Below are 25739 nucleotides of genomic sequence, written 5' to 3' on the forward strand. Positions count from 1 at the left end.
TTAGGATTGAGCAAAAAAAAAAAAAAAATGAAAATAAAAAAAAAAATAGGAGTAGTAAGCAGGCTCGAACCTGTACCGTGAAGAAGGAAAAGAACATGAAAAAAAAAATGTGATGTCTTTGCTGTTGCGCCCATCGCCAAACTTAAATTAAGACTAGTCAATCGAAAAGAGGGGATGACTTTCGAAAATATCAGCGAAAAAAGCGACCCCCTCCTTGTAGAAAAGTGCCCAGTTGAGGGTGACGGAATGAATGTTTTTGGCCAATTTTTTTTTATATTTGTTGTCCGAAGGGTCGAGCTTCAAAACGATACCAATCTCATGAAAATCTGTCGCCTCTGTCAAAAGTTTTAGGCAGACATACAAACATACATACGTACATTTAAACAGAAAGGTGAGATTAATTATTATTAATGTTGAATGTATGTGTGTTTGTAGCCGGGTACATTATTATCTTACTAATAACACGATCCAACAATAACAAATGAAAATTGCTACGAAGGAGCAAAGTCAAGACATGATTACATAGACATGCAATTCGTATGACTGAGTGTGTTACAATAACTTCTTTATTCTGGAATTCATAGTAGAAATCACAGGTAGGTTATCAGCATGCTTGGGGAAAGTGCCACTGTGGATTTGCCAAGTTATCAGTTGGTGGTGACATTCAGAAAAGGCGTGTTTCAGATTTATTTTATTTTTTTTTTTTTTTTTAATTATAATACGAGGTGACTTTCCTTCCAATAAAATACAATGGATAGCAAAAAAAAAAAAATTAATTTTTTTTTCTTAAATTATTACACAAACTACCCCTCTCCTCCCCCCCAAAGTTATGTCAACCTAAATGGGTACAAATAAACTTTAGTTTATTGCTGGCTTGTCCACCAAGTTTCACACATGAATATTCAACAGTTTTTATTTTATTACGGTTCAATGATGACATGCAAAATTGACAATAACTCTGGCACTGCCCTGATTCAGGATGTGATAGTCCTCTGCAGGTCAGGTATAGTCTCGGAATTGTTTTCGTACACATTATCTTTGGAATAATTCCACATATAAAAATCTGTGGGCTTTATTTATTTATTTTTTAATTTTTTTTTTATGGAAATCGCTCCAGACAAGACGTGAAGCCATTTGATGTAAAGAACAAAAAAAATCTACTTTAAGGTAAAAACAAACAAACTAGCCAACGATAGGTGTTAGATGCATAGATTCCAACCCAGAAAACAGCAATTCTTCGTCCTTTGTCAGAAACGTTACACATGTAAAGACTAAAAAGACAAAATAAAGGAAGTAAGATATGAGGCGACTGAAAGTAAACCCAAGATCCACTGTCTACTCTTTTTATACTGTAGTGAGTGTGAAAGCCATTTAGAATCGCTCATCCAACTGATGAGACAATCACCAAAGTGCCCCCTTTCTGCATATCATTGAATGACGAAAAGTGGTCGGATATTAATGACTGGAACTTGATGCCTGACTTGACCACCGATTGAAGTTTATTTGTATCAAATATCGTTGGATTGTTAATTTTATTGATACCATGGATGACATGAGGGAGGGGAGATCATTCCATAGATAGAAAAAAAAAAAAAACAACAACAAAAGAACAAACTTTTAGTTATTTAAAATGCGGCTAAAACATCTGTAAGATTCGTTGTGCCATTGATTCCTCAGACACCTGTTGCGTGAAGCAGCACATGCGACAAATATCTCTGCTTATCTAATGTATGAAATCATTTTGAAATCAGACTCAAATAGCATTTAAACTGACAAATTAAACTTTGCTTGTGAGTAGTTGTTTTTTGTTTGCACCGTGTTATTGACAATATAATAATGTGCGCGGCTACAATCACACAAATACACATATATTCAAGTTGAGTATCACTTTCACATGGATGCCACAAACAGACACTGAAAAGTGATCTATCTATCTATCTATCTATATATATATATATATATATATATATATATATATACTAGCAGGGAGCCCGCGATTGAATGATGATCAACAAATGTTTCACACTCCCATATTTTTATTGTCATCAAAATCACCCATTTTTCAATCAAACCGATTGATTGCCTGCTCTAGTTGGGGACCCATCATGGTGCACCGGGAGGAAGCTTCACATGCCTTCCTTCAGTAACGTAGTCTACATTGCACTCTAGAGAACCTGTGTTGATTTTATAAAATTATTTTTTATATATAATGGTTTGAATTAAACTTTAAAATGCAAAAGTCAAGTATCATGCTTCAATTGTGCTCCAAACAGAAAGGTTCATTTTAAATGTGCCCCTGCCATATCAAAGCACCTACTGTTGATTTTATATGCTGAGCCTTTCTGCTTGTGTGGTAATAAAACTTATTGAACCCATTTGTTATGTTAGGCTGTGTAAGTTGTTAATGTTGGTCAAAATCGTCTGTTCCTTCTTTCATCGGATTTTTTTCGATTGTCAATACTTATCAAAGACATTCTAATACAAAACCTATTTAAGAACACTGCCAGGCACATAAAGTACCTTTGTGTGAAATTTCATAAAAATCGGTCTAGCCATTGCAGAGTCTATAAGGAACGAACTTGCATGTACACACAGTTCCTTTTATATAATAGTAGAGATAAGAGAAAGTGGGAGAAAATCAAGACGGTGATGGCCGACTTATTTTGTAAGTGATCAAACAATCTACAGAGAGTGTGAAAGTGATAGACACAAACATAGGAAGAAATTGGTCACTTAATTAATAGTTATTAAATAGACGTGGAATGCCAAATATTCTGTGCTATTCACAGACAGCTGTTTTGCTGCACCATGGCTCTTCAGTGTAGTTAGATGCGAAAAAATATTTCCACGCTAAAATTTGAAACCCAAACATCAGATCACTTATAGAAGTCGCGTCCAAAACTGAGGGACAAAATTTTAAAACCTAATATTTGTTAGAAATAGCAACTGTGAAAAGCTGAAATTTTGACAACCGGTAGTCGTTATCATCCATAATAACATACTAAAATTTGAATCATTTGCAAAGGATAGAAAAAGAATTTTAACAATTATTTACTTATTTTCAAAATAGCAACGTCCAAAAGTAAGGGCCAAATTGAGAAACTTAAAACGGTCCTTTAATGACATATGCTGCATTATTCGATCTTCTGTTTCCAAAGTTTTGCGGGGTGTGCCGGTTTTAAAAGCACTAACTATTTAGCCAGTATCATTGTAGGATTTAATAACCTTGCCTACAACACTCTTGGGACATTTCACTTTCTCTGAAATCTTTCTAATGGTGTGCTTTTCCTTGTGTAGCTTCACAATAGCTTGTCTCACAGAGTAATCAAGTTTTTGGCGTTTCGCCATGGTGCCAGCTGATGCAACGTTTACAAATGACTAAGTAAGAATTATTCTTTAGAGAAAATAAAAAAAATTTGAATATAGCATACTGTTTACATTGTTTTTCTCGATTTTTTCACTTACTTTTGGACGTTCCTATTTTGAAAATAAATAAACAATTGTTATAATTCATTTTCTATCGTTTGCAAATGATTAAAATTTTAGTATGTTATTATGGATGATAATGATTACCGGTTGTCAAAATTTCAGCTTTTCACAGTTGCTATTTCTAACAAATATTAGGTTTTAAAATTTTGTCCCTTAGTTTTGAAATAAAAGCTAACGTGTGGGATATTTTGATGAATCTCGAGTATTTCCAATGTTCAAAGAGCGAATCTATTTTCTTGTTAGAAGCAGCTGATTCTTATAATAATTTCTCTTTATCAAGACTGGTTTAGTTTTGTTATCGAAAAGTTGTCTCCCCTTAGTTGTTAGATATTTGGCTGACATACAACAGTTGATCTATTGAAACATTTTAAGCTTGCTAAAATATTTAGTAAAAAAAAAGAAAAAAAAAGACATGAAAATTGCTGTCATATAGATATATATTTTGTTTGATATCTATCTTTTTATTATATGAACAACTATAGCTATCATCAAACTTAAAATATTTTACACACATACACAATCATCATCATTCGTTTAATGTTTGTTTTATATGCTGGATAGCTGTTAAAAATTGATTTCCAAATTAGCCTATCTCTGACCAGGTTTATATTTATCCCTCTTTCTCTCAAATGTTTCCCCGCCCCACAAACTAATATTACTACCTTACCTATTAGCTATTATACATCTACTATCCCAAGAACTCTCACCTATTCTTTCACTGCGACCAAACCAACTAAATCTCTTGGTATGCACGCATCTCGCTATGCTATTTAGATTTAATCTTCCTCTGAGATTATCAGATGTAAGTCTATGTTTAAGATTCGCATTGCACATCCGTCGTATCATTTTCATAACATTTCTCTCCATGCAATGCATATCCTCAATCCTTGGTGAACAGGTCTCGCTCTCATGCATCATCATACTCTGCATAAATGCTTGATAGATTCTTCTGTTGGTTGACAGTAACACTCTGCTGGTTAGTAACTCTAGAACTTTCTCCAATTCTTTCAGTGTGACCAAACCAACAAAGTTTCCTCTTCTAAACACATTGGAGACTTTTTTTTTTTATATAGCTACATTGACAAAATGGATGTAGAAAAAAATACACGATTAATGATCGATTAAGAAGATCATAATTTTTTACTATGTTGGAGCTGTTATGTCTGTTTTGTAATCAAAGCTTAAAATATTATTTAAAATGGTGTTAAAATAACACTAATTATGCAGCAACTTCCTGGGTTATGACAACTTGTAATTGCATTGCATTAACAAATCTGTTAAATATGACGAATCTATGCCTTTGCCACATTGTAATCTAATATATAAAAGCCTATATGTCTGTCTACATATTTTCAAACTCTATCTCTTCTGAAACTAAAAGTCGCAGAGCGGTACTAGGGAGTTCAAATGATTGGATTTTTTATGGACCATTCTTTTATGGGTCATTAGCCAATTAAAATAGTTTTTAAGGGGTCAAAAAAAAAAAAATCGTTATACATTTTGTACATTCATCTTAGTTTATTTTTTATCAGTTCATATGCGTGTTACGTTGGTACAGTGGTAACGTCACCAGCTTTAAATCCTACAGTTTTGCTTTTTTGTTTCAATTCTAGCTGATGGCATCCAAATACTTTTTTTTTTCTTTTGAAATCACAACTCTATAATGATATTTATGAAATCTGGACAAATTAAAATATGGTATTTAAGCGTATTTTATGACCAGACAAAGCTAGGCGCCCCCCCCATCCCCAGCTAGTATAGAATAAAGCCAGATGAAGCATCTTGGCAGGCAGTAACCAAGATATGGTGTTTCGATAAAAGCACTCGTCCCCATCATCTCACCTTGTTGGCATGTGGAAAGGCATCCAGCCAGTAAAATTCCGTTTCAAAGAAGGTAAAGACTTTCAAAGAAAATCTGTTGTATTTCGGGTTATGTAGTTGAAATAATCAGCATCATCGTCATATCGTATGAATCCGAAGATTCTATTGTTGGCATTGGTTTGCCCGATATATTTTTCTAGTCAGAATTATTTCTAGAAAGATCTTGTGGATTACGGGAGGGACCATGTGAAGGTTGCCAACATCCTAAGTGAAACTGATTTTTGTGAAACATAGTGGATTCAAACTTTGGGACACCCAGATCATTAGTTTGTGTCGTGAACCACTTGATCACCGTTAGTTTTCTAAATGTCAACTAATAGACATTTGGATCACAACTTATCGAGGCAAAAGCCATTCGAGGATAATGGTCAATGAGATGGAATTATTGTAAGTTTAGAGATGAAGAATCTTACGAGAGGATTGAAGCTCAAGTTACCAGCGGGTACGGTTCATAACAGTAATTTATTGACTCCGATTGTGAAGGCAACTATGTTGTAATTTGCAGGGGATGCGGCAGTTCTATGGTGACGTGTTCCACAGACGAGCAGTTTCTGTGAAGAAGTTTTGTTTGTACAAGTTCTTTCTGATGTTAAACATGCAGTGGAGGAAAAAATAGAAAGCTTCTTTTTTTTTTCTTCTTTTTTTTGCTGTCATAGTAAAGTGAGTTCTTGCTGTGTATGCCTTATAAGAATGAACCAGTGATTGGAGCTCGGTCGAGCATCTTCCATTGAAATGACGATAATGAAGAGGGAGACTACTAATGTCTCTTCTGCTGGAGTGTAAAAATAAAGGAAAAAATCATCACCCACTAGATTACAAAGTTGAATTTGAACTCGATCTAAGCAATGAAGAGTGCTTTGAGTGTTCCCTCCCTGGATGTGGTAGCAGTACTTCATCCATCTGATTCTTAGATATGTAGAGAATTGCATCAGCAGTCGCATAATTTGTTACAATGTCTGTTTGTGCTGTCAGTGAAGTCACAAATTCGCAAACTGTAATCCCCCCCCCCATGCCCTGATACTTTAGGATAAGATCCTGATTGTTGAGCTAATCTTCCACTTCAGCCCTTACGTTGGCTAGACAGGAGATCAAAGAGGCCCGATCTGATTGGTCAGCTTCTCACCTCATGCCCTAGTATCTATAAGTTCCTCCCCCAACCGTATCATTCAATCTGATTCTTCTAAAACTCAGAACTTTATTTCTCGTTTTTATTTTCTTCAAAAATAGAAACTAGAAGGCGGTGACTGAGGTCCAGTCATGTTGTAGACAAACATTACCGACGTCCAGGAGTAATGTCTTCTATAAGCAATGCATCTTGAGAGCAATACATTATATATATATATATATATATATATATATATATATATATATATAATGATTACTTAATTTAATCACATAAATTAATATATGAAAATATAAATTTATGCGTAAACTTTATGTATTTACTTCAATGGTGCTCAATACATAGGTAGAGCTAGGTACTAAGTTATATATATTTTATAACTTTGTATATATATATATATATATAAACAGGTTTTTCATTTTTCTTAACCTTTTTCTTCTAGGGGGTGAGACATCCGACCAGATGTCTTACATTTACCCCTATTTTAGTGAGTCCAACCAAGAGATCTTTTCAGGATTCTAGCCGTCCCTTTCAATGCAATCGTTTGTATTTCACTTGCACTTGGTTCACCGGGTATGCTTGCTACTGTGTGTGTAAATAATTAACTGGTAAATTCTTAAACTACTTGTCACTTAACACTGAACTTAACAGGAAATAGAAATCATACACTAAGGATGGTTTATCACTAGGGCTATGACAACAGCATATTCTTTTCATTGTTTTGATTCTCAGGTATATATCAGTTGATATCTTATATGCTTTATGTAGAGTGATGTGGTTCTCGGTTGATTAATTGTCTGTGTCTGATATATACTAGAGAGTCAAAACAATAAGAATATTCTGTCGTTATAGCCCTACTTATAACCAATAAAATTTTTGTTTTAACTGGATTAATAACACGTACTGAAATATGTCAGCAAGTTGAAATGTAAACTGTTCATTTTAACTTGCCGGCATATTTCTATTTTGCACAAAATTCATTCATAGCTTGAAGTGATTTTATTTTAAATCTTTCTTATCTATCTGTCGATAGCTCAAACGGTAGGGAATGCAGCTGGAGCACTAAATGTTTTGGTTTCAATTTTAGCTGATGTGCCATCAAGTCATTTTTTATTTAACATTTAAAATTAGTATTATATATATATTTATAATATTCAATAGAGAATTTATTTTAAAACGTTTATTTACTTTAAAACACAAGTAATGCCGAGTTTTAAATTAGAACAAGAAAAAAAATGGCTGACATAATACGGTCATCTGGGTAGTCTCGATAATCACTCAAAAATCGAAAATAAAAAGAATTTCACAAACTCTCTGGCAAATATACCTGATAAACCAAATGCAAGAGAGATACAAACAATTGCACTTAAAGGGACGATTAAAAAAAGATCTCTCGGCTGGAATGTTTGAGATAGTAGGTGAATGTCTAGTATGCAGTAAGATGCCCCCCTGCTAAGCGACAACAAAAAAAGAAGAAAACAGGACTTTTTAGAAGCTGAATGATTTATTCACTATGATCGTCCAGTAAGCGGCAAAGTCAAATAGGGAAAGGAGATATATATATATATATATATATATATATATATATATATATATATAGAGAGAGAGAGAGAGAGAGAGAGAGAGAGAGAGATTTTAACTTGTCACACCTATTCACTGTGAGAATGATTATTTTTTTTTTTTTTTTACAAAGAGGTCATCAAAATGGGTGGAATGGGTGAAAAATTACTTATGAGAAATTTATTTATTATCTTAGAGGACGGCTTAATAATTATTTGTGTTAGACTTGAAGGTGATCCTTGTAATCAGCTGGGAAGTAGTCCCATGGTATTTTGTTCCACAAATTATGTATTCTAGAAAGAACCTGTTGGTCATTTTGAAAAATATATTTTCTGACAGAAATGAAATTGAATTAAGCTTTGTTCTTAACATAATGCAAAACTAATAGACTAGAAACAAATATTTATCTTGTAGGAAGAAAGTTATTGATGACAAAGAAATGATGTTAATATGTATAATAATAAAGTTATGATAAAAAAAAAAGACATTCCCCTCTCCCCCAAATATGTTTTCTTCCAATCAAAGGGGAGAAACTCTGTATGGACGAATATAGATTTATATTCCCTCCCTTTTTTTAATTTTTTTTTTTATTTAAATAATCCCAGCCTAGATAAAGTATTTTCTGAAAGGAATTGAATCGATTACATTTTATTCTTAAGAACATGTTGCAACGATTCTTAAAAACTGACAGACCAAAATTAAATATTGATATTATAGGAAGAAAACTATTGACGACAAAGAAAAAGAGACTGACACTTTACTTTATTAGATAAATGAAGGTAGAATAGATATAAAAACTTTTCAACATCACAGATTAACACATGAGGTGCCGTAAATAAGTTTCCAGGTTTTTATGTATGGACACTTTTCTTGATAGTACACACATGGAACTCTAGTCCACTTCAAAGTAATCTCATCCGGCTGCAATGCACTTGTTGTACCATTCAAGCAACTTTTGGAAAGCCCCATGAAATTCCTCTTGTGTGAGTATCAATGACTCTTATCACAGCCTCTTTCATCTCCTCAACTGTCTCATAACGACAGCCTCTAAGGTTTTCCTTGAGTTTAGAGAATAGCCAAAAGTCACAGGGAGCAAGATCTGAACTATATAGGAACTGTCTTGATTCCCATCTTGGTCAAATAGTCTGTGACAAAGATGGAGCACTCTTGGGACAGACTTTATGCAAATCTTCCATATCTTCAGTTTCTTGCGAATAATTGTGTATACAGTTCCCACACTGACATCAAACTGTGCACTTCGACATACAATGGTTCTTATCAATGAAATTCTTTATTTGGCCAATTAATTCTGGTATTCTAACTTCCTTAATCCTCCCACACCTCTAATCATTCTTCACAGACTTCCTTCTTTTCTTGAATCTCTTATGCCACTCAAAAACTGATGCTCGATTCATGCAAGATGCAAGAGCAGTCTGAAGTATTCCATATGTTTCTGTGACGTTTTTTCCAAGTTTAAAACAGAATTTTATTGCACATCGTTCTTCTAAAGTGTCCTCACATCCAGATTGCATTTTTGACATTCATCAACTGTGATAATCAGACTTTAGTAGGGTGTATTCCAATTCCTGCTGTAGCTGTTCATTTAAACCTAAAATCATAAAAATTAGTCATCTCATAAGATGTATTAGAAATAACATACTGAATTTTCAAGAGTCTACAAAAGTAATTTTTATTTGTATTTCTCTTAATGTATTGCTGTTATAACATTTTTTTTTCTGATAGAAGTTTAAATAAGGGAAGGAAGTTTTCCAAGTTTTATAGTGAGGCTGTATAGAATTTGACTTCTAGTCCGGTAGGTTTGGAGGTTAAACAGCAACTTATGTTTGATGAATTGTTTATAAAAGGGTATTGTGTATCAGCATTAAATAACTCAAAAAAGGGTTTATATATCATAACACAAACTCACCCAAAACTCTAGTGAATTCATTCAGCCAAGTTAATCACCGTTTATTTCAATTTCCTAATCGACGTTTGTGTGGGGATAAGCTGTTAAAAAAGCCTGACCCCCAAAAAATTAGTGAATTCATTCCCAAAGTCGAGTTATTTAACGTTTGTTTACGGCATAATCATATTGACACACCGGTTCTCGTTTGAATCATCGAAGTTAAGCAAGTTGAACCTGACCAGTGTCAGATGAGTGACCATTTGAATATACCAGGCGATGTATGTCGGAGGACATCGACACCTCCCTGCAAGAGTTGCAAAAACCAAACATCGTCATCTCCTGTAATGGGAGTATACATGCGACTGGGGACAGGTTGTGAATTTTATACTCCCATAAAACTTCCTTGAGGAAGCCGGTTCAACCTGCTTGAAGTGAGTGCCGTTTCAGTCAGTCAATGTTTGTTTCCCTAAGATTTTTTCGGTATAAAAAATATGTGCTAAAATATTCCTTAGTACTAGGATTGGTTATGTTTGAAAAAATAAAAGCAAAAAATTCCTTTTTCTTTTTTTTTTTTTTTTTCTATTGGTCATCATTTGCAATTAACTCATCTAATGACCCATCTCTTACTAAATTTCTATTTATCCCTCTCACTGCAACTCTTAGTTTATACAGTATCTATCACCTTCACTTCTGTCACTCTCACTTTTTCTATTCATATTCAAAGGTGATAGAGAAAGAAAAGAATAAGATTTGAATAGTCTATTACAAACAAAAGGAAATATTACCACCAGCAGTAATACTATTTAACCTAAAGTTAAAAAGTGAGAGAAAGTGGGGGAGATATAGTGAACAAAAAGGGACTAATTTTGGAATTTTTTTTTGTCTTTTTATTTTAAAAAATTTGACTGGCTTTGCAAACTCACTTCTTCTGGGTTCAAATGATCTAACCCTAATTTAATGAGTGGTCCAACCGTTCAGATTTTTTGTTTTATTTTTTTTGTAGTGTTTCTATACAATGATTTAATTAAAAAAAAATGTTTTGTTTTTTTTTTAGGGTTCTGTGAGTCCTCAGGTCACTGTGTCATCCCCATTACCAAATGGAATAGTACCGTCCCCCTCTGGTAAGTATGACCTACACTTTCTTTCTTTTTTGCACATTATAAAGGCGTTAATAATAGGGTATGAGTAGAAATCTGAGAGAAATTTCCTCGAGACCTGTCCGTTTGTCAACCATTTTTAAGGCTAAGTAAGAAAGAATTAATTTTTTGTCCTTAAGTGTCTAAGGTCCCTTCGTACAGGATTTTTTGCCAGGACAACGTGGCATGATGTTACTTCCCCTTACAAGTAAACTCTGACTAAATACTCAAAACAACATTGTACTCGCAGCCAAAATAAAAATCAACTCGCTATGGCTACCCTACACAGATTTATCTGAGGATTATTACACCTCTAAATGATGTTGCCTTTGGTAACAGCATTAAGCTGTCTACTCCACCAGACTAGATGGATTCTTGTCCTGGAATCCAGTAAGACCAAAAAAGATTAACTATAACATACTCCGTTGGGTCAAGATCAAAGTGTAGTATCTGTTCTTTAGATGCTGCACTTCAATTTCTTGTTCTCTGTTAGTGGAGGAGAAGTCCTTCATGACTGAGACAATTTTTATTTTTTGTTCCTTTTCTCCACATTAAAAAAAACGACCCTGGTGTCTAACTCTGTCCCATGGGGAGGCATTGTAAATAGGAACTATAACATACTTAACTGGTCAATAAGCGAGAAGAAAAATTAATATTTCTGACTTTTGTACTAACTCAACGTTTAGAAGATAAAAGAAAACAGGGTAATTGTTTAGTTTAATCAAGACAATAAAAAATGAAAATATTGAGAAAAAAAAAAAAAAAAGAAAACATTTGAAAGATAAGAAAACTGTCATTCGAGTATCTATGCATCTCATATAGAGATCAAGTGTTAGCCCCAGGATAGGGGTCCCTTGATTTCTGAGAACTTCGACCAAAGTAAAATGAAATAAGAAAATATATTTGTAAACAATTTGAATACCATAAGTATATTTAAATCACATTCATATCATTTTATTTGATATATGCTACTTACATGTGTTTCGTTGAATAGTATAGGTAGAACAAACAGCTCATCAGAGATCCATATGAATCCATAAGAGAATTTTTATTTGATTTTTTTTTTTTTAAAGGGCCAAAGGTGGAAGTTGTTTTTTCTATCTATACCATTCAACAAAACACATGCAAGATGTACCATATATCAAATAAAATGATATATTCTTTGAATATACTTATGGTATTTGAATTGTTTACAAAAGATATATATATATATATATATATATATATATATATATATATATATATATGCTCTGAAAAGGCAATCTATTTTTATTGAGCTTAGATAGAGATTCTATCAATTAAAAAAGAGGATAAAAAGGTGACAACATACTACGAACATTAAATTATTTGAATATAGATACGCTAATTTAATGTTCATTGTATGGTTATTACTTTCTATCCTCTTTTTTTAGGATATCACGATCACCAGAGACGCAATGTAAAAAAAATATTTTTTTAAATGTCGCTTTTGGGTCATATGTTTTGAAGAAAATGTTTTTTCTGTCTTCATTTCATGTTTATTTTCTTAGTGAAATCTTATCCTGTATTTATGGCTTTCTTGAGACGATTTCTCATAGAAAATTTGTTCTTAAAGTTGTAATGTAAAAATAGTTGTGAAATATTTGATAATTTATTAGCACTGTTAATGTATGTAAGTGTGTCATGGTTTGTTTTTAAAAAATAATAGACACAGCGTAAGTTAAATGTCTTTTAATTCTATAAAAATATTTTTAGTTGGAAATAATTAATATTGAAACAAAATTGACAATTATTTCTACTGCCGCTATGGAATTTCCACATGTCCTGCTAATATATGAAAAAAAAAAAAAAAAAAAAAAAAAAAAAAAAAACGGTATTCATGCTATACTATGAAAATGGTATATAAAAACCTTTTTTTTTATTATTCTAAATATATATTTTTTTTTTTTTTCACAGAAAAAGGTTCCAGCAGCAATCATCGGCACAGTGTTCAGGGATCTGTGCAACGAGTACACAAGGCATCAAGTCAAGCCATTAATGTCCATAGCAACAGCAAAGCCCGTCACTCATCTTCATTGTCGTCTTCGTCAGCCAACACCGCTGCCAAGTTGCAGCATCAAGGCAGTGGTAGCGCAGCAGGAGATGGCGGAAGACGCAGCAGTAGCAGCAGTCCAAAATTGTCCTCTACGACAGCGTCAACATCTGCGTCCTCTGCCGCGTTGACCACTACTGCAACGGCCAGCACCGGGAAAGGTGGACATCAGCACCATCACCAGACTCTTGCTCATATGCATATCAAATCGGCAGCGGGCTCGTCCGCGGGTTCTTCCGCTGCTTCTGTGGGGGGGAGCAATGCAATAACAAAGACAATCGGGGGCAGGCTGAATGTGCCCTCACTACAGGTGACGTTCCCTTTGCCACGTCAGGTGGTGGCCACCGGTTCACAACCCCAAACCGTCTTTGCCATGCGGCCGACAGACGATCGACAGAGACAAGACTTGACCAGTACTGTCCAGCCACAGGGACACGGGGGCTCATCATCTGGCATGATCTCTTAGCAATGTTTTATAGTTTTTTTGAAATTTAAAAAAAAAAAAAAGCACAGATTATATTCGACACAACCGAAAAAAAACAAAATGAATAGTTTATCATCGTTTCATCATTTGAATTGAAAGAACGAAAGTTTTCAAAGAAAAAAAATAAAACAATATGAAAACTAAAAATTGACTTTGAAAAAAAAAAAAATGAATGATTGAGTAAATGAATGTATGAATGAAAAAAGAAAAAAATATGAAAAAAAATTTTTGAGTAAAAAAAAAGATGAATTTTGGTAAAAAAGAGAAAAAAAAACAACTTAAAAGAAAAAGAAAACAAAATTTGATTTTTTTTTTTTTTTTCTCATCCCTTCTCCCAAACCATAAAAGAATCCCTATAAAATCAAATTTTTCTACTCCTTTTTCTTGAAAAAAAAAAGAAAGATATTTGAAGAGATATATATTAAAAAAAGAATTTAAAAAAGAAAAAAAAAGTTTTATCATTTGATCATTTTGAAAGAAAACGGAAAAGAAAAAAAAACACACACACACACATAAGAACTAGGAAAAACGTTTAATATTCACCATTTTTAACATTATGTACATAATTTGATGAAGAAAAAGAGTAAAAAAAAAAAAAAGGACAAAGCAAAATTTCAAAACTAAAATTAAAAAAAAAAAAAAAGACTCAATACAAAAGAGAAAAAAAACTCATCTTCGAACAAAACAATAAAAGAAAACAAAAGCAACAAAAAAGAGACAATTTTGTCAAGTGCCACTGTCTCTATCTCTCTCTCTATCTATCTATCTCGCTATCTCTCTTTCTCTCTCCCTCTGTTTTCACCGTGTTGTAAATATTGACGATAAATTATGTTCTGACATTTCTTCATTCTTAACTGCCTTTGCATGACTCTTGTCATATCCCCACCCCATCTTCCCCTCCCAATTCCTCCCTCTCCCCCTCTCTCTGGAACACACACATTCACTCATAAACAAAAACAAAAAAAATCTCCCCCCCACCAATCTGTGTCCAAACATATACATACAGATATCTATATATATGTGTACGTTTTCTCTACCACCTCCACACAAAAAAAAGGTATTTATTTATGCATATACATACATAGTAACAGTATGAAAATTTATCCATGGCAAATAAGCTACACGGAGATGTCGATATTTCATCCCCACAGCCTGATGAAATATGGACACCTCTGTGCAACTTGCTACTAAGCTCTACCTGCGTATTGAGCACTGTTAAGGTAAATTGTGAAAATCTATACACAATATATTATATTACCTTATAATATTGTACGTGTATATATGTTAAATAACATATATTTAATTTTGATACAAAAATTATTTTATACATTATTTATTAGCTGATAAATAGCGGCCTTTTATTGGAACTGGACCAGATGTATGATGAAAGCCAAAATACAAAAATGTTTTGTTTTTTTTTTTACTTTTTTAGTTTAAATTAAATATATCAGGCTCTTGCTTGGGTAAATGAGCACTTTGGTTAATCTTTAATAAAATATTTTATATACATATGTCCTACATATATATATATATTTCATATACATATGTCCTACATATATATATATATATATATTTTATATACATATATATGTCCTACACATATATATATATATATTTTTTTTTTATATACATATATATGTCCTACATATATATATATTTTATATACATATATATGTCCTACATATATATATATATATATTTTATATACATATATATGTCCTACATATCTATATATATATATATATATATATATATTATATACATATGTTCTACATATATATTTATATACACACACACATATATATTCTACATATATATATACACATGATGAGAATAATGGAAATCATATTCTGACAAAATAGAGAAATTAAAAGAAGCAAACAGTTATGTCCGTCAACGTTTCGTTTTTATTTTGAAACTTCCTCAAAACAAAGTCTCGAAATAAAGACGAAACATTGATAAATACATAACTTTGTTTGTTCCTTTTTATTTATTTCTCTCTCTCTCTCTCTCTCTCTCTCTCTCTATATATATATATATATATATATATATATATATATATTAGCTTGGTACAAAAAAGATGTTTTTTATCAGATATATAAATGTCAAAAACGACATTATTTTTGCACCATCCTAATATAAATAAATATATATATATTAGGCATTAAGAGGAGATTTTAGATAGATATGTAAATACCCGTTCACATACACCTTTCACGATAAAGCTAGAACCCCAAATTAGATAGAATCGAGCAATTGCATCGACAAGGGACAACGCCAGACCCAAAGTGGGTTTCGATGTACTGCATCTCATCAGTGACGTGCTCCGACATAGGCGCAAACCCAGGTCGTCACACTCATGAAGTGTGCAATACTGACGACCTAACCATATGGGCCAAGGCGCAATCTATTGACTATGCCTCGATTTTTTTAAATTCTTATATTTTTATCCAGTTCTACATTCTGCGATGTGACAAGCAACGCATCCTATACAACTAAGATAGTTACTGCTGGTATGCAGTATCGTGAAAGGTGTATGTGAACGGGTATTTATATATTTAGATCTAAGTTAAAGGAATTCAGAAGGGAAAACTCGTGAATTAAAACGAGCTTATGAAGAGTGCTCTATAAAAAGAGCAAAATGTAATATCTCTATTTATATAGACAAATATTACACAGTCGCTACACTGAACATGCTAATGTTTCAGACAAATGGTCGGTCTGGACCACAAGTCTTGTTCAGGCGACATAATAAAGCTTGTGTTTTCATGAATAAGTCTGGTTCTTAAATAAATAAATATATATATATATATATATATATATATATATTTACACACACACTATTTGTTAAATATAACATAGCATATATATATATATATATATATATATATATATATATGCGTGTGTGTATTAAGGAATAAAATAAATGATGTACCATAAAATGAAATCCCCTGGAGGCATGATATATGGAAAAAAGCAAAAGCAAATTAAACATGTTTTTGATGATTTTTTTCTTGTTTGATTTGGTTTTCCTTTTCTTTCTTTCTCTATCTATCTATCTATCTATATCTATATATATATATATATATATATATATATATATATATATATTTATTTCTTGATTTAAACATTATTGGCTACATATGTGCATACGTTTCAACTGTGATTTCTTTCGAAATCTCGCATAATTAGGTCACTGAAAATGTACACAAGTTCTTTTTTCTCAACCACAGCAATACAATCATTATATATATATATATATATATATCCCACATTTGAAAAATTGACAAAAGAAAGAAGAAAAAAACTTTATGAAATATTAATGTCATTTAAACAATGACTTATATTTTTTGTTCATTTATTCTTAAAAATTTCAGCCTCGAAATGATGGGCTACATTCGCTATGCACTGTTGGAGATAGTTTCTAAATGTTTCCATCATTCAAAGAATCCTTATATTGAAAGAAAAGTGTTACAACGTGACACACCATCTTCGCATTCATTCAGTTTCTAAGCATTCGTTAATTTGGATGGATGAAAATTCAGATCAGTGTAAAATTCCTCTGATTGATTTCACAATTCCAAGACTGTCAATTGAACATGCAAAAGACTGAGTAACAGAAAGTCTCGCAGCTTGAAGACTGTTTGGAGTTTGTATGCTTTGAGGTCTTCCAGGCGGCCTTCCTTTAACTACTGAATTTGTGGCTCTGAAATTTGCAACTCATAGCAGTATTTATTTTCTATTCAGAACGACATTGTTTGGACTTTGTATGTAATGAGTTCAAGTTCTGTGCTGCAATTACAGATTCACTTTTTAAAAAAAAAAATGAAAAAGTTTCTCCAGTAAAAACACGACGTGCACTTGTTTAAACATTTTTTGTCTTAATGGGATATCTTAAAATTAAATGTTATGTCAGTAGCTAAACAAAAACATAGTGTGAACTTGCATAAGTTCATTAAAAACATGGTTGGCACAGAAGAATAGGTGCCACAAAGTCCGCAGCAAGCAGTCAGAAATAAAGAATTCACATTATACTTTATTATTTTTTTGTATAAAATAATAAAATGTTATTGTTTGATTGTTTTGAATTTGTTTATTGTATTATGAATAGAATATATTACTTCATGAAATATTTATTGATTTTTTTTTTTTTTTTTTTTTTTAGAAAAATAAAATAATTTTTTATCTGGCACTGTTTACTGCGGACTTTGAGTCACACTTATTCTTCTACATGACCACAATATGTTAATGATAGCTTAAAGTGTGGGGCCTATTTTTGATGCTATATATATATATATATATAATATAAATATATATATATATATATATATATATATAATTCTTTACAAAAAAGAAAGAATACTGATGAAATGGCATTTATTTAAATATTACTTTACAGTGCTCATTATTGTGAAGATATAAAAATGTATATTTAACAAGGCTGCTACAATTTGGAGAATTACAACTCATCTCACAGAGTCAATATTACACCTGGTTCCATGTCTGCAGAAGGCAATTGTCAAATGTTGCTTTCACTGTTTGGTCAGATTTCTACATCGTGCCTCAGGATCATCTGATCTGATCTGCATGAAGTCCTCCTCGTTGGTCACAGCTAGTCGTAATGATTACCATTGAAACCCACAGGTTGCGTAAAGGGTCAAGAAAGGTGTGACAGCAAACACTCCAAGGAATCATGTACAAGCAACATTGCTAATTTCACTTCATCGATGTGAAATTCTATGCCTGACAAGTGCGCAGAAGCAGAGATGACCTGAGGAAGACTTATCTTGATGTTGACACTTCCTGGATTTTGACCTGACTCCTGCTGTTAACAAAGTTGCAGCATTAATACCACTTGGTTAAAAACTTGTCTGTTATGGGTGGCCGTACCAGGAACCAGAGTTCCAGATGGCATTACTTTGATTCTATCATTGCATCTGCCATGATGAGGAACTGTTGAACTTTAAGAGCATGCTTCTGCTGGTATGTGATTCTTATTTAACTGGCCACAACAGAAGTAAAAAATTTCCTTCTATAGACTTGAAATTCCATGTAATGTTGGTTCTGTAAGATAAGTTGTGATTTTTAAAAAATGCACACATACATACACAGACATGTACACACACACACACACACACACACACACACACACACACATGTATACAATTTTTCCGTTCTTGTCCAGAATTCTTCCTATATTAAAAAGAAAAATCTGTATGATACATGTATTCATGATGAAACGAAAAATATCATATTCCAAAAATCATATAAATTGATCAAGTAGTTTTATTTTCATAAAAAAAATTTTTTTTTAAATGATTAATAGGAACTCAAAGTAAATCAGTTTGAATTAGTTATCTCCCTTTTTTTTTCCTCAGATTGTTCTCTAAATGACGGACAAGACGCCCACTCGTCTGTTTACTCATAAAATTATATTTTCTTAAAAGTAAAACTATTGATCAATGTATATGGTTTTTGGAATATGATATTTTCATTTTTCGTACTTTAGGTATGTACATCATACAGATTTTTCTCTTTTTTTTTTTTTTTTTTTTTTAATATAGGGGGAATTCTGTGTAAGAACCAATTTTTCTATATACATCTACAATTCTTTAGGCATAAATACTATACATCTGTGTGTGTCTAGGGGTTATGCATATCTCTCTCTTTCTCTCTTAGACTTACCTTTTAAACTGTACACCGAATACATTTTCTGAAGCGTACATATTAGACCCACTGATTCAAGAAAGATTTCTTCAGAATATGATAAAAATTTAAAAAAAAAAATCTGTCTACAAACAATTTTATACATTTGAATTATCTGGACTACTGTTTTTATCTTGGTGCTGTTTTCACAACATTTCGGCCAATTAAAACCTCTGACCTTCTTCAGGTGCGTTTTGTCAAACTCTCAAATCTGTACGGAATTCTGAATGATACCATTTTATTTAATACACAGAGAAATCTTGCTCTCATTTTGTTGCTCATGACCAGGTAGGAGTCTTTGAGTAATCTGTAATTGTATTCACAGTATCACCCGTATGGAGGACTGAACCATCAACATCCAGAAAATCCGTCACTTAGAACTGATTATAACTTAGCACTTTTACCCGTTGCGCCACAGGTTCTTTGTGAGAATAACATTCAAGATGAGATCAGTAGTTTGAATAATACAACTTAACAATCCTCATCTGGGAAATTCCAAGGCGTTTCAATACCTGTTCCTATAATACGGGGTACGTTATCAACGTACATATCTTCTTTAACGTAAAACTTACATCTATTCCTATGTGTATAGATATAGATATACACAAATGTGAAATGTGTTTATTTTATTTTTTTTTTTTTTACATACAGAAAAAAAAAAGAAAAATTTGTAACTGCATCTCCTGGATATATGGATTGGCATACACTTGATTTTTTTTTTTTTTCATATAAAAATAAATCACAACTTTCGTGTGTGTGTATATATATATATATATATGTGGGTGTGATTATGAGATTAATAAATAATTAAAAAGGGGCTTATTTAGCATTTTATTACAGGATAATAATAATAATACTATGCTTCTGATGATCTGATCTACCGTGAAACTGCAGTAAAATATTAAGATAATCCCCTTTTTATTATTTATTATTGTTAAGCTCTATATGAAATGATACAGAAGCTTTTTGGTGTGCAAGATCCACTGTCCTGGATTGATGCATTTCCAAATCTAAAAAGTTCATTATCCATGTTATATACATGCATTTGTTTATTCAATATATATATATATATATATATATAAGATTTGTTCATTCGATGTGCACACATATTTTATTGGATATGCAAATATATTTGTTTATTCAGTGTATATGCATATATATATATATAGAGAAAGATATATATAAATATATATTTTTATTTAATGTGCATATATATATATATATAAATATATATTTTTATTTAATGTGCATATATATATATATATATAAATATATATTTGTTTATTGCATGTGCACACACACACATATATATATATAATATATACAATATTGCCTCTCTAAACTTAAATCAATATACTTTATCACTAATATTTAGTACTCTCTCTAGATAAATGTAGAATAAAATTTTTGCATAAAAAAAAAAACAAATATATTTTTTCATACACACACTATATATATATATATATATATATATATATATATATATATATATAGTTTTTTTTGTAGGCAGTGCAAAATCTCTTTAAAAATGGACTCTGTGTGTGTATATATATATATATATATATATATTGGCACGCAAACAATTTTTCTCTACAAAATAACCAAATCAAACCAGACATCAAGAATAAAAATTGAAGCGTAACTTTCACTAAAATTACCGAATTTGGCATTAAATAACCGAGAAAATGGGTTTATATGCCGTAAAGCGAAACAACCAAATCACTCCAAAACATAGCATATTGCCACTGTAATGCAAAGGGCTACTGTGATAAGGGCCAGAAATAGGAAGGGGCAACATGAGTCTGGCATTGAGAAGCAAGCTGTTTATTGATGTTAAATTTTAACTTTTGCATGTTGGTAGTCTGGGGAACAGGAAGGGAATTCCAAAGACAGGGGTATCTGAGGAAAGAAGCTATTGAAGTAGAAAATCTTTGGACATCTACAGACCTGTACTGTGAAGGGATGAGATTTTGCTGCTAGTCAGGTGGAAATATCTTTGTTGAGGTGGGAAGACAAGTGAAGTTAAGTTCTTGACTTGATTCAACAATTTCAAAAGAAATTTAAAAAAAAAAAAAATTATCTTCTAAACAGTGAAGCTTCTGCTCAACATATTTCTTATAAAATGATTGAGTGATACTGTACAGTAATAATTTTATTAGCCATTGATACCTTTGAGTTATTGTCAGCTTAAATGCTAGTTTGGTTTGACTTTGAAAATCTGACAAGATTACTTTATATGCTATACTCAGACAATGAACATGACAAATGTTATATGTCAAAACCATGTCATTCATTGCAGTAAGTCGGCTTAATTTATTTGTTATTAAAACATCTTGTACATAAAAAGATTGATTTTATATATATATATATATATATATATATATATATATTGTTACATCCTTAAATACTAAAATAAATAAGACAACAAGGAGGTAAAGTTAATGCATTGTTGTTGCAAAAGTAATGGCTGATTTCAGAAATATTCATGAAAAATGAACTGTAGAAATGTCCAATTTACTAAAAATATGGGCTCATGAGGCACTCATTTATTTAGCTTTTCACCTTTCCATTGCACGAGACATTTTGTTGACACATTGACGTGGTTTTTGCTCAGCAAGTGCTTGCAATTGTTCATTGTCAAAATTACACAACCATCCTCTACCTTCTTTCTCTTCAAGGCTCTCATCTCTACTCTGGAATTCCTGGAGACCACCTTTGTACTTTCTGATTACTTGTGAATCCATTTCCCCATGCCCTATTGATATCGGCAGAAGTTTTGGAAGCGTTGTACGCAAGTTTGAACTCGTGCAATATAAGAAGACATGCTCATCATTCATTTTATGTATGAAAAAATGTTAGAAAATTTAATTGAGAAAATTTAATTAGTGTTATGTTAAAATTTACCGGAAATAATATTCCATGTTAAAATGATATTTTAAAACTCGCCACTTCAGGCGATCATTATTTTTGTAATCAAATTATAGAAGTAATGTGTTGTCAGACTAACACACATATATATGTGTGTGTGTAGGAAGTTATAAAAATATATATGGCAATTAAGTTACACAGAATATTCTGTGTTTCATTCTCATGAGAAATCGTCAGGCTTATTACGATTTTTCACAAGAATGAAGCGCCAAATATTCTGTGTAGCTTAATTTTCATATATATTTTTATAACTTACTACCTAGCTCTATCTGGAGCACTGTTGAAGTAAATACTAAAAATTTGCGCATAAAATTATATTTTCGTATATTAATTTATGTGATTGAATGAAGTAGTCATATATATATATATTATATTATTATAATATTATTATATTATAATATTATTATAATAATAGTTATTATAGGAAACAGTACCTCTTTGTATATAATTTTATATTACTTTATAACATCAGTAATATGTATACACATACACACACACACACACACACACATATATATATATATACATACATACATACATACATACCAGGCTAAAGGTATTCAAGAGTGATAACTAATGAATTTTACAAGGTTATTAATAGTGCTCAATAAAAGAAGAGCAAGATATATTTTTATTAATATAAACAAATATACATGGTCACGACACTGGACATGCTAATGGTTCGGACAAATGGTCGATAAACCAGAAGTTTTCATGAGGCGACTTAATAAATGGTTGCTTTCCACAGAAGAAACCAGTAAACATATATATATATATATATACACACACACGAAATTGTAAATTATATATATGAGAGGAAGATACACATGTATGTACATTATTTTTAATACTTATATCGCTTACATAGACTAATGTACACACACACACACACACGTTTTCTTTTCTACACACCTTTTACTTCATTTCTCCCTCAAATTCTACAAACAAGTACACACAACAGTTCTCTCTCTCTCTCTCCATTTTATTTTTTTTTTGTCACATTCTCTCTTCTATGCTTCCTGCCTCATCATCTCATTACAAAACATTTTTTTTTCTTACTCCCGTACACCCGTTTCTTGTTCCTACTCTCACCATTTCCGTCTCCTAGATACATACACCTACCCCTTCCCCATCCCCATGAACATTCAACTAAATATGCTGTTCCTTAATTTTCAGTTTCCAGATTTGTATTTTTTTTTTTTTTTTTTTTTTTTTCAACATTTTTCTTGGGATGTTTGCTTTTTACCCCCTTTTTTCTTCCTCCATCCAGCGAAAGAATCTCTTTGATTTTCTTTTTCTTCCCAAATGCATATATATATATATATATATATATATATATATATATTTGTCAATTTGGTTAACTTTTATTTCTAATGCCATTTTTTTTTTTTCTAAAGTCAGATTTTGAGAGAAAAAAAAAAATAATTTTTTAAAATTAAATTTTTGTTAAATCTATTTTCAAGTTTGAAAAATGTTTTCAAATCGTTTTTAGAATTTTCATGTTTCAAAGATTTTATTTATTTCCATCCAGAATTCATTTTTAAATGTCTGAACTTCTTGCCACTCAGAATTAACATTTAATTATCATTTTTTTTTTTTTCTATTTTAAAGCATTTTCTTTTTATTATAAGTCCCTTCTCTTCCTACATGAAGACGATTACACATTTTTAAATCATGTTTTTTTTTTTTGTATTTTTTTTTTTTTGGGGCCTCTTAGTTTTTATTTTATAAAACTGATTTTTTTTTTAATGAAAATAATTTATTTATATATATTTTTTTGTCAATTCTATTGTCATTCCATTTATTTTGATGCCCTCCTCCCTCTTCTCATCCGACATTCTCTCTTTCCTTCTCTCTCTTTCTCCCCTTCTTTCTCTCTCTTTTTCTTTCCCCAAATATTTCCAACCTTGGCTGTCAAGGGTATGAAAAAGCCAAAATGCTTTCACCAAAATCTCAAAACATTTCACAAAATATCGCAATTCTTAAAACGTTTCTTCCAATCTATTTTCTTTTTCTTCTTTTCCTTCTCTCTCTCTCTCTCTTTCTCTCTCTGACTCTCTTTCTCTCTCTCTGTCTCTTTTTTTTCTATTTCACTTTCTTTCCCTTACTTCTGCCTTTTCTTATTTCTTACACTTTTTTGTAACTCTTTAATTTCTTTTTTGCAATATTTATTTTTTTAAAGTGTCTAGTTTATCTCTTTAGATTTCTTTCTTTCTCTCCTTATTATATATTTTTTTCTTATACACTGTCCTCAACTGTAAAATGACTTTTTTTTAATGATTTTCTTTATTTAATTTTTAAAATTTATCTGAAATTTTTTGTCTATTTTCTTTTTTGTTTCCCTTTTAAAAATTAAGTTTTATTTACAGTTTTTCTTTTTTTCATGATTTTTTTATGTTAATTTTTTCTCTATCCACTCTCTCTTCAAATATTTCATTTTTCTTTTTCATTATTCTTCATTCTTTCCCTCTCTCTCTCTCTCTCTCTCTCTCTCTCTCTCTCTCTCTGATTTCTGTTTAAATAGCAACCACAAAAGAAGGAAGTGGTGGACCATTTTTCGCTCTGTCCAAACTCACTTCCTGCCGACTGGGCTCTTAGATCTTTTGGCCAACAATTTCTTCGATGGCTGTTTGAAAAAAAGATTTTGAAAAACCAAACTCTATTTTCTTTTCTTTTTTTTTTTTTTTTTTTGCTCACTAAAAAACAACAAAACAAATAAAAAAACAAAATCCTACATTCAAAAAAATTTTTTTTTCCTTCCCTGATGGTGTAGCGGTCACAAAATTTGGAGATGGTTTGAAAAATCGATGGAAGAAGACAGAAAACAGATACCACGAAATAAAAAAAAAACACACAAAACAAAATCCAAATAACCACGCAACCACAGGTAAGAAAAATATAGCAATTGTTTGAACATGAGAAATTTTTTCTTCTAGAAAACAAAATTGCTTTTTTCAACACATTCTAACCATACCTCATACCACTTGACCAGCTTACTTGATAAACTTGTCAGACTATATATATATATATATGTGTGTATATATATATATATATATATATATAATATACAAATAAATTTTTATATTGAGACATGAATTGCTTTTCTGTTGTTACTCTCAATGCATGCTTATATTTTTATTTTATGTATTTATTTTAGGGTTGGGACGATTAATCAGAAGCAAGATTTGAAAAAATCTGACGTTTTTGGGGTATTGGTATTGGAATTGAAAACATTTCTGCCTATTCTCTGATGCTCAAAACGATTCTTTTTATTTCTTGCTTTTGTTTAAAACTTGTTGAAAAATATTTGATTTGAAAGCTACCAATAAAACTAGAATTTATTAGTCATATCCATGAGCGTATTTTTACATTTGTGAAAATGAGATTAAAATGGAAGCGGAGAGACCTAGAGGCTCGATGTTTCACACCCATGCGAACTTTCTCAAGAGGGATGG

The 25739-nt window shown here is 31.4% G+C and overlaps 1 protein-coding gene across 2 annotated transcripts in view; it reads left to right on the top strand.

The window, feature by feature from the left end:
• LOC145252770 (uncharacterized) overlaps window positions 1-25380 on the top strand; it is a 405119-nt gene extending 379739 nt beyond the window's left edge. For both annotated transcript variants that reach the window (XM_080112682.1, XM_080112683.1), the window contains 2 exons: window positions 11014-11080; window positions 13031-25380. In XM_080112682.1, coding sequence (XP_079968808.1) covers window positions 11014-11080; window positions 13031-13632 — 669 coding nt within the window. In that variant the 3' untranslated portion in view covers window positions 13633-25380. The remainder of the gene's footprint in view (window positions 1-11013; window positions 11081-13030) is intronic.
• The last annotated feature ends 359 nt before the right edge of the window (window positions 25381-25739 follow it).

The sequence above is a fragment of the Euprymna scolopes genome, chromosome 29, assembly GCF_053919585.1.
Source record: "Euprymna scolopes isolate OS-2025 chromosome 29, ASM5391958v1, whole genome shotgun sequence".
Taxonomy (NCBI): domain Eukaryota; kingdom Metazoa; phylum Mollusca; class Cephalopoda; order Sepiida; family Sepiolidae; genus Euprymna; species Euprymna scolopes.